At 41.8% G+C, this 11,328-nt stretch overlaps 1 protein-coding gene across 1 annotated transcript; it reads left to right on the forward strand.

Annotated features, from left to right (window-relative positions):
* Positions 2,749 to 3,297, forward strand: LOC107640678. The gene has a single exon (XM_016344182.1). It carries the CDS (start codon positions 2,749 to 2,751, stop codon positions 3,295 to 3,297), a length of 549 nt encoding a protein of 182 aa, XP_016199668.1.

An 11,328-nucleotide genomic window follows, 5' to 3' on the forward strand; every position in this document is an offset into this window, starting at 1 on the left:
TGCAATCTTGGCGCTTGCGTGAGTATTATGCCCTTGTCCATCTATGAGGTCTTAAAGCTCCCACCGTTGAAACGGTCGGCCACCCGGTTTGTCTTGGCGGACAAAAGCATAATTTCAGTGGTTGGTATAGCAGAGGATGTTCTAGTGAGTATAAAGGGGTTGGTATTCCCAATTTATTTTCATATTCTCAAGATGCCCCCTAGTGACCGGTAGGACCTCATCTATTTTGCTTGGGAGGCCATTCTTGAAGACCTCCCGGTTCAAGTTGGATGCATTTGTGGGCACCTATTCATTTGAGATCAATGGAAGAGAAATGAGCTTTAATCTTGATGAAGGCGTGAGACACCCACCGAAGGATCACTCTATTTTCTGGTATGATTTGATTGATAATGTTGTAGCCGAAGTTCATCAAGATGGCTTTGATGGAAAGAGTATGAATCAAGACCCAAGTGTGGGGAGTCCCCATGTATGTGAAGAAGAAGTCTTATCACCTCCAATGATACCGGAAGACAAAGTGCCGAGTCATGACAAAAATGCAGATTTGAAGCCTCTCCCAACCCACCTAAAATATGCCTTTCTTGAGAAGAACCAAAAGTTCCCGGTAATAGTTGAAAGGGAGCTCACCTCCCACCAAGAAAAAAAGTTGCTTAACGTCTTGAGGAGGAACAAGAAGGCCATAGGGTGGAGCTTGGCGGACTTAGTCGGCATTAGCCCCCAAGTGTGTGAACACCGAATTTTTTTGGAAGAAGGAGCTAGACCCGTTAGACAACCTCAAAGGCGTCTAAATCCTACCATTTTAGAGGTTGTGAAGAAGGAGGTCACCCGGTTATTAGAAGCAGACAGTATCTATCCGATTTCGGATAGTGAATGGGTGAGCCCCGTCCAAGTGGTCCCAAAGAAATCCGGTGTTACTACAATCAAGAATGAACAAGGGGAGCTTATATCCACAAGAGTCAAAAACTCATGGAGGGTATGTATTGACTACCGGCGCCTAAACTTGGCCACTAGAAAGGATCACTTTCCGTTGCTATTCATCGATCAAATGCTTGATCACATATGTGGTAAATCTCATTATTATTTTTTAGATGGATATTCCGGTTATTTCCAAATTCACATTGCTCCCCAAGACCAGGAAAAGACAACCTTCACATGCCGTTCGGAATGTATGCATATAAGCGATTGCCATTTGGCTTGTGCAACGCACCGGCAACATTACAAAGGTGTATGATAAGTATATTTGTGGATCTTTTGGAGCAACGCATGGGGGTGTTCATGGATGATTTTAGTGTTTACGGGGACTCCTTTGATCTTTGCCTAGACAATCTTGCAAAAGTATTAGAGAGGTGTACTAAATCAAACCTTGTGTTAAATTTTGAGAAATGCCATTTTATGGTTAAACAAGGTTTTGTTTTAGGGCACATTGTCTCTGACGATGGTATTTTGGTTGATCCGACAAAGGTCAATGTTATTTCTAGCATGCCTTACCCCTCTTCTGTGAGGGAAGTCCATGCGTTTCTTGGACATGCAGGTTTTTACCGGTGATTCATTAAGGACTTTAGTAAGGTGGCATTACCTCTATCTCGATTGTTGCAAAATGATATGGATTTTGAATTGAGTGAAGAGTGCATGGCGGCCTTTGACAAGCTCAAAATTGCTTTGACCCAAGCTCCCATAGTGCGAGGACCGAATTGGACTAGACCTTTTGAAATCATCTGTGACGCCTCAAACTATGCGGTGGGAGTGGCGCTAGGTCAACGTGAGGGTAAAATTCCTTATGTCATTGCCTATGCCTCTAAGACTTTAGATGGAGCGCAATCCAATTATACTACCACCAAGAAACAATTGTTAGCTATTGTTTTTGCCTTGGACAAGTTACGGGCTTATTTACTTGGTTCTAAGGTGGTAGTATACTCAGATCACGCGGCATTAAAATATTTGTTGGCCAAAAAGGAATCCAAACCAAGGTTGATACGATGAGTGTTGCTATTGCAAGAATTTGACCTTGAAATCAAAGATAGGAGTGGTTCGCAAAACTTAGTGGTGGACCAATTGAGTTGCCTTGAGCACACAAAGGGCGATTCCACTCCTATTGATGATACTTTCCCTCTTGAGGGCTTGCTAGCAATCTCTAAAGTTATCCCTTGGTATGCACCTATTGCCAATTACTTGGTTGCTCGCACTTTTCCTCCCGGTTTCTCTCAACATTAAAAGGATAAGCTTAAAAGCGAATCCAAATATTATGTATGGGATGACCCATACTTATGGAGATGTGGTGCCGATCAAGTAATTCGAAGGTGCTTGCCTCAATCCGAGCATCAAGCTATCTTGGAGGCTTACTACTCTTCCGAGGGTGGTGGTCATTTTGGTCGTCAAAGGACGGCTCAGAAGGTTTTGGATTGTGGCTTTTGATGGCCTACACTTTTCAAAGATGCTTCTCTCTTTTTTAGCTCTTACTCACAATGCCTTAGGTTTGGAAATATCTCTAAGAAGAATGAAATGCCCCAACAAATGTTTTGTGAAATTTTTTATGTTTGGGGTATTGACTTTATAGGGCCTTTTCCAAATTCTAATGGTTTCATGTACATTCTACTTGCTGTTGACTATGTTTCCAAGTGGGTGGAGGCAATCCCCACTAAGACTGATGATGCTAATGTAGTGCTTTCTTTTGTCCGGAATAACATCATTTACCACTTTGGATCACCACGAGCAATCGTGAGTGATCAAGGCTCGCACTTTTGTAACAAAAGAATGGCAGGATTAATGAAGAAGTATGGCATCATCTATAAAGTGGCCACGGCATACTACCCACAAACGAACGGCCAAGCCAAGGTCTCTAACCGCGAAATCAAGTGCATATTGGAAAAGGTTGTGAAGCCTCATAGGAAGGATTGGAGTTCGAAGTTCAGTGATGCACTTTGGGCTTACCGGACGGCGTATAAAACGCCCATTGGTATGAGCCCGTTCTCTGGGAAGGCTTGCCATCTTCTGGTGGAGATAGAACATAAAGCGTATTGGGCCGTAAAAGAGTTAAACACCGGATTTGGGGCCGAGGTCGAAAGAAAGTTACAATTAGTGGAGCTTGAGAACCTTAAATTGGAAGCCTATGAGAATTCAAGGCTTTGTAAGGAGAAGATGAAAGCGGTGTATGATCGAAACATAAGAAGAAGAGAGTTTAGAGTCGGAGAACTAGTTCTCCTCTATAACTCTAGGTTAAGGTTGATGCCTGGAAAGCTAAGATCGAGGTGGGAAGGCCCTATAGAGTGGAGAAAGCGGAACCATATGGAGTCTACCACCTAAGGCACCCTTGAAGCCCCAACATCTTTAAAGTAAATGGTCATCGTCTAAAGCTATACCATGGAGAGAAGATGAAAAGCAACAAGGAGGTTGAGGTGTTCCTCTTTGAAGATGCACCCGAAGGCAAAGAGATTTGAGCTCATGACTGTTCAACTTAAGGACGTTAAACAAAAAGTTCTAGGTGGGAGACACCCCACCATGGTATAATTTGTGTATAGTTCTTGCATATAGATCTTGTGATTCATTGTGACTTTTACAATTGCTTGATTTGTGAGTTTGTTCATAGTAGCCTTGATTTTGCTTGATTTTTGCTAAATTACTCATGAGGAGTTCATTGATAATGGTTTGATTGAATTGAGATGTGAAAAATGCTTAAGGTTGAGCTTTAAATGAGGTTTTTGATGTTTTTGACTCCTTTTGCATGCATTACTACCAAATTTTGCTATAATTGGACCTCCTCATGAGTTTGAAAAAAAAGGGCCATCCACGCGCAAGAGTGCTAGACGCGTACGCGTGGACGCATTTTCGCAGCCCATAGTACTAAAACCCGAGAGTTGTGCCTCCAGTGTGCCTACTTTATGCCTGGGGCACAACCGTGACCCCCGTGTAAGCGTATCTGACGCGTACGCATCCCCCTTCAAATTCGCACACCCACGCGTAAGCGTGGGAGACGCGTACACGTCGGCTGCGAATTTTGGCCACTCTGGTATAAAAACCAGAGAGTTATGCCCTCTGGTGTGCAAAATCGTGATCATTGCTTCCTTGGTAACGGCGCTAAAAACTCAATACGCACGTTCATGATCTTAATTCTATTTCACAACTTCGTACAACTAACCAGCAAGTGCACTGGGTCGCCCAAGTAATAAACCTTACGTGAGTAAGGGTCGATCCCACGGAGATTGTTGGTATGAAGCAAGCTATGGTCACCTTGTAAATCTCAGTCAGGCGGATATTAAAAGGTTATGGAGTTTTCTAATAATAATAATAATTAAACAGAAAATAAAGATAGAGATACTTATGTAATTCATTAGTGAGAATTTCAGATAAGTGTATAAAGATGCTTTCATTCCTCTGAACCTCTGCTTTCCTGCTATCTTCATCCAATCCTTCCTACTCCCTTCCATGGCAAGCTTTTTGTAGGGCATCACCTTTGTCAATGGCTACTTCCCATCTTCTCTGTGAAAATGGTCCGATGCGCTGTCACTGCATGGCTAATCATCTGGAGGTTCTCGATCATACTGGAATAGGATTCACCCTCCTTTTGCGTCTGTCACTACGCCCAGTACTCGCGAGTTTGAAGTTCGTCACAGCCATCCCTTCCCGGATCCTACTTGGAATACCACAGACAAGGTTTAGACTTTCCGGATCTCAGGAATGGCCATCCATGGGTTCTAACTTATACCACAAAGATTCTAATATCTTAGACTCGGTCCTCTGTATTAGATATCCAAGAGATACTCATTCTAGCTTGTTTGCATGTAGAATGGAAGTGTTTGTCAGGCACGCGTTCATAAGTGAGAATGATGAGGAGCGTCACATAATCATCACATTCATCATGTTCTTGGGTGCGAATGGATATCTTAGAATAGGAATAAGCTTGAATTGAATAGAAAAACAGTAGTACTTTGTATTAATTCATGAGCAACAGCAGAGCTCCACACCTTAATCTATGGAGTGTAGAAACTCTACCATTGAAAATACATAAGTGAAATGGTCCAGGCATGGCCGAATGGCCAGCCCCCATGAAATTATAAGATAGCATAAAACTAATCAAAGATGATCCGAAGATGTAAAATACCATAGTAAAAAGTCCTATTTATACTAGACTAGCTATTAGAGTTTACAGAAGTAAGTAATTGATGCAGAAATCTACTTCCGGGGCCCACTTGGTGTGTGCTTGGGCTGAGCATGAAGCTTTCACGTGGAGAGGTCAATTTTGGAGTTGAACGCCAATTTGTAACGTGTTTCTGGCGTTGAACTCCACTTTGCAACTTGTTTTTGGCGCTAAACGCCAGACTACAACAAGGAACTGGCGTTCAACGCCAGTTTGCATCATCTAAACTCGGGAAAAGTATGGACTATTATATATTTCTGGAAATCCCTGGATGTCTACTTTCCAACGAAATTGGAAGCACGCCATTTGGAGTTCTTTAGCTCCAGAAAATCCACTTTGAGTGCAGGCAGGTCAGAATCCAACAGCATCTGCAGTCCTTCTTCAACCTCTGAATCTGATTTTTGCTCAGGTCCCTCAATTTCAGCCAGAAAATACCTGAAATCATAGAAAAATAGACAAACTCATAGTAAAGTCTAGAAATGTGATTTTTAATTAAAAACTAATAAAAATATACTAAAAACTAACCAAATCATACTAAAAACTATGTAAAAACAATGCCAAAAAGTGTACAAATTATTCGCTCATCACAACACCAAACTTAAATTGTTGCTTGTCCCCAAGCAACTGAAAATCAAATAGGATAAAAGGAAGATAATATACTATAAATTCCAAAATATCAATGAAACATAGCTCCAATCAGATGAGCAAAAAGTATTGTCACCACATCAAAATAATTAAACTAGTTTCAAGGATGAATTCGAAACCATGTACTTCTTGTTCTTTTGTTTTTAAAACATTTTTCATTTAAGAGAGGTGATGGATTCATATTCACTACTTTAAGGCATAGACACTTAGATACTAATGATCATGTAATAAGATACAAACATAAATAAACATTTAACATAAAAAATGAAAAACAGAAAATTTAAGAACAAGGAATGAGTCCACCTTAGTGATGGTGGCGTTTCCTTCTTGAGGAACCAATGATGTCCTTGAGCTCTTCTATGTCTCTTCCTTGTCTTTGTTGCTCCTCCCTCATTGCTCTTTGATCTTCTCTAATTTCATGAAGGACGATGGAGTGCTCTTGATGTTCCACCCTTAGTTGTCCCATGTTGGAACTTAATTCTCCTAGGGAGGTGTTGATTTGCTCCCAAAAACTCTGTGGAGGAAGGTGTATCCCTTGAGGCATCACAGGGATTTCTTGGTGATGAGCTTCTTCATGCGTCCCTTGAGATCCATGAATAGGCTCTCTTGTTGGCTCCATCCTTTTCTTAGTGATGGGCTTGTCCTCATCAATGAGGATATCTCCCTCTATGTCAATCCCAGCCGAATTGCATAGATGGCAAATGAGGTGAGGAAAGGCTAACCTTGCCATAGTGGAGGACTTGTCAGCCACCTTGTAGAGTTCTTGAGGTATAATCTCATGAACCTCCACTTCCTCCCCAATCATGATACTGTGGATCATGATGGCCCGGTCTACAGTAACTTTAGACCGGTTGCTAGTGGGAATGATTGAGCGTTGAATGAACTCCAACCATCCTCTAGCTACAAGCTTAAGGTCCAGTCTTCTCAGTTGAACCGGTTTGCCTTTTGAGTCAATCTACCATTGAGCTCCTTCCACACATATGTCCATGAGAACTTGGTCCAACCTTTGATCAAAGTTGACTCTTCTTGTGTAGGGGCGTGCGTTCTCTTCCATGATTGGCAAGTTGAACGCCAGCCTTACATTTTCCGGACTGAAATCTAAGTAGTTCCCCCGAACCATGGTGAGCCAAGGCTTTGGATTCGGGTTCACATTTTGATCATGGTTCCTAGTGATCCATGCGTTTGCATAGAACTCTTGAACCATTAGGATTCCGACTTGTTGAATGGGGTTGGTTAGGATTTCCCAGCCTCTTCTTTGGATCTCATGTCGGATCTCTGGATACTCATTTTTCTTGAGTTTGAAAGGGAGCTCGGGGGATCACCTTCTTCTTGGCCACAACATCATAGAAGTGGTCTTGATGGACTTTGGAGATGAATCTCTCCATCTCCAATGACTCGGAGGTGGAAGCTTTTGTCTTCCCTTTTCCTTTTCTAGAGGTTCTTCCGGTCTTAGGTGCCATCAATGGTAATGGAAAAACAAAAAGCTTATGCTTTTACCACACCAAACTTAGAATATTGCTCACACTCGAGCAAGAAAAGAAAGAAAAGAAGTAGAAGAAGAGAAAATATGGAGGAGAGTGAGGGGGTGTATTCGGCCAAGGTATAGAAAAGAGGGTTGTGTTGTGTGGAAATGAAGGAGGGATGGAGGGGTTTATATAGTGAGGGGAGAGGGGGTAGGTTCGGCCATATTGGGTGTGTTTTGGTGGGAAAGTGATTTTAAATTTTGAAGGTAGGTGGGGTTTATGGGGAAGAGTGGATGGATGTGAGTGGTGGTAGGTGGTAATAGGGAAGATAGATTGAGGTGATTGGTGAAGGGTTTTGGGGAAGGGTGTTTATTGGAAAGAGAGGATGAATGTTGAGAAGAAGGAAGAATATGAGTGGAGGTAGGTGGGGATCCTGTGGGGTCCACAGATGCTGAGATGATCCTGTGGGATCCACAGATCCTGAGGTGTCAAGGATTTGCATCCCTGCACCAATTAGGCATGTAAAACGCCTTTGCATGCAATTCTGGCATTTAAACGCTGAATTGATGCTTGTTCTGGGCGTTCAACGCCCAGATGCAGCATGTTTCTGGCATCGAACGCCAGTTCTATGCTTGTTTCTGGCGTTCAGTGCCAGCTCTTCTCAGGGTGCATTCCTGGCATTTAAACGCCAGGATGTTGCTTGTTTCTGGTGTTCAACGCCAGATTCATGCTCTGTTCTGGCGTTGAACGCCAGCCAGATGCTCCTTACTGGCGTTTAAACGCCAGTAAGTCCTTCCTCTAGGTTGTGATTTTTCTTCGGCTGTTTTTGATTTTGTTTTTAATTTTTGTATTTATTTTGTGACTCCACATGATCATGAACCTAATAAAACATGAAAGAACAATGAAAATAAAAATAAAATTAGATAAATAAAAATTGGGTTGCCTCCCAACAAGCGCTTCTTTAATGTCAATAGCTTGACAGTGGGCTCTCATGGAGCCACATAGGTGATCAGGTCAATTTTATAGGCTCCCAACACCAAACTTAGAGTTTGGATATGGTAGTTCAACACCAAACTTAGAGTTTGGCTGAGGCCTCCCAACACCAAACTTAGAGTTTGACTGTGGGGGCTTTAGTTGACTCTGTACTGAGAGAAACTTTCTATGCTTCCTCTCCATTGTTACAGAAGGAGATTCTTGAGTTTTAAACACAAGGTTATCCTCATTCAGTTGAAGGATCAATTCTCCTTTGTCTACATCAATCACAGCTCTTGCTGTGGCTAGGAAGGGTCTTCCAAGGATGATGGATTCATCCTCATCCTTCCCAGTGTCTAGGATTATGAAATCAGCAGGGATGTAAAGGCCTTTAACCTTTACTAACACATCCTCTACTAGTCTATAAGCCATTTTCATAGATTTGTCTGCCATCTCTAATGAGAAATTGGCAGCCTGTACCTCAAGGATTCCTAGTTTCTCTATTACAGAGAGTGGCATGAGGTTTATCCCTGACCCAAGGTCACATAGAGCCTTCTCAAAGGTCATGGTGCCTATGGTACAAGGTATTAAGAACTTTCCAGGATCTTGTTTCTTCTGAGGTAATGTCAGTTGATCCAGATCACTCAGTTTATTGATGAGCAAGGGAGGTTCATCTTTCCAAGTCTCATTACCAAATAATTCGGCATTTAGCTTCATGATTGCACCAAGGTACTTGGCAACTTGCTCTTCAGTAACATCCTCATTCTCTTCAAAAGAAGAATACTCATCAGAGCTCATGAATGGCACAAGGAGGTTCAATGGAATCTCTATGGTCTCCAGATGAGCCTCAGATTCCTTTGGTTCCTCAGAGGGAAACTCCTTGTTGATCACTGAACGTCCCAGGAGGTCTTCCTCACTGGGATTCACGTCCTCTTCCTCTTTTGTGGGTTCATCCATGATTGATCTATCAATGGCCTTGCACTCTCTCTTTGGATTCTCTTCTGTATTGCTTGGGAGAGTACTAGGAGGTGTTTCAGTGATTTTCTTACTCAGCTGGCCCACTTGAGCCTCCAAATTTCTTATAGAGGACCTTGTTTCACTCATGAAACTTAGAGTAGCCTTGGATAGATCAGAGACTAAATTTGCTAAGCTAGATGGATTCTGCTCAGAAATCTCTGTCTGTTACTGAGTGGATGATGGAAAAGGTTTACTATTGTTAAACCTGTTTCTTCCACCATTATTAAAGCCTTGTTGAGGCTTTTGTTGATCCTTCCATGAGAGATTTGGATGATTTCTCCATGAGGGATTATAGGTGTTTCCATAAGGTTCACCCATGTAATTCACCTCTGCTATTGCAGGGTTCTCAGGATCATAAGCTTCTTCCTCGGAAGATGCCTCTTGAGTACTGTTGGATGATTCCTTCAATCCATTCAGACTCTGAGAGATCATATTGACTTGCTGAGTCAATATTTTATTATGAGCCAATATGACATTTAGAGTATCAATTTCAAGAACTCCCTTCTTCTGAGGCGTACCCTTACTTACAGGATTCCTCTCAGAAGTGTACATGAACTGGTTATTGATGTGTGGAAAACGATCCAACACAAAACTCACCGGCAAGTGTACCAGGTCGCATCAAGTAATAATAACTCACATGAGTGAGGTCGATCCCACAGGGATTGAAGGATTGAGTAATTTTAGTTCAGTGGTTGATTTAGTCAAGCAAATCAAGATTTGGTTGAGTGATTTGTAATTTGCAGAAACTAAATGGCATGAATTGTAAAGAGGGAGGGAAGATTTGCAGTAAATTAGAGAGCAGGAAAGTAAAAGTGCTGAATCTTAAAAAATAAGTAAGGTAAATTGTAGAAACTTAGATTGCAAGAAATGTAAATAATTGAAGCTTAAAGTGCAAGAAATGTAAATTGCTTGAATTGTAAAAGGGACTGGGAGTTGGGATTGCAGAAATTAAACAAGAAGAATTAAATTGCATCAAACAGCAAAGTAAAAGATGAACTGAATTGGAATGGATCTCAAACAGAAGAGTAAAAATGCTTTGAGAATTGTAAAGACAGAAAGGCAGTGCTTAATTTGCAGCAATGTAAAAGATGTTGAAGATCTCAGGAGTGGAAGAGACTAGATAACAAGTCTAGATCTCAAATCCTTCCTTGATCTAACAAGAACAATTGCAAAAGAAGCAAAGAAAAGTAAATTGCAGAGAAAGTAGAAGATGAAGCAGTAAATGGAAATTGGAATTCAATTATGCAGAAAATTAAACAAGATCTCAAGGTGAGATTGAAACAGAAGTTCTTCAATTCTCTACCCAATATCCAGAGCAAGAAAATTAAAGAGTGCTCAAGCAAGAACCAAGAAAAAGAGAGATCAATTCTCCCTCCAAGTTCTCAGAAATACAAATTCAAGGTGAAAAGCTCAAAATTGAAAATTAAAGCTAAAAAGGAAAATTCAAAGTAAAGTCTAGAGGACCTAATTACATCAAACTAACTCCTATTTATACACTTTCTATTCTTGGATATTGGAATTTGGATTGGCTTTTGATTTGGTGAAGATTTGAATTTAATTGGATTTTTGGTTGATTTTTCAGCCCATGAGTAATTTGCCTCCAGGGGGATGCTCAGCTCACAAAGTGAGCTGAGCTTTGAGACTTACTGTGGGGAGGCCTTGTGTAGCGTATAATTGCTTTGGGGAAGGCATCAGGGGAAAGCTCAGCTTTGTGAGCTGAGCATTGGTGCCTTGGTGCCAAACTTTGTTGCGCGCTGTGTTATCCCTGGACCGTGTCACATGTTGCGCTCCACTCCCCCTGGCCGTGTCAAAATTCTTGCATGATGCCCATGGGTAGCGCTCAGCTCTCCAAGTGAGCTGAGCCTTGGTGCTTACAAGGAGAGGTCCTTGGTTCGAAACTTCAGGGAAGCATGTGCTGTGCCATTTTCCTTGGATGCCTTGTAGCACCCTTGAAATATTTCGCGTGCCAATCTTGGACATCATCAGGGTAGCGCCCAAGTGGTGCTAGGAGCGCACCTTCCTTGTTGAAGCCTCCGTGTTCAAAATTTGCTGGGAGCATTTTGGCCAATTTTGGCTTATTTTCCTTGCAAGGAGTAGTGTTCC

This window comes from Arachis ipaensis, chromosome B05 (genome assembly GCF_000816755.2).
Source record: "Arachis ipaensis cultivar K30076 chromosome B05, Araip1.1, whole genome shotgun sequence".
NCBI lineage: Eukaryota > Viridiplantae > Streptophyta > Magnoliopsida > Fabales > Fabaceae > Arachis > Arachis ipaensis.

What these genes read in the sequence shown, in the direction of transcription:
- LOC107640678 (XM_016344182.1), top strand. Translation starts at nt 2,749, where the DNA reads ATGGCAGGATTAATGAAGAAGTATGGCATCATCTATAAAGTGGCCACG.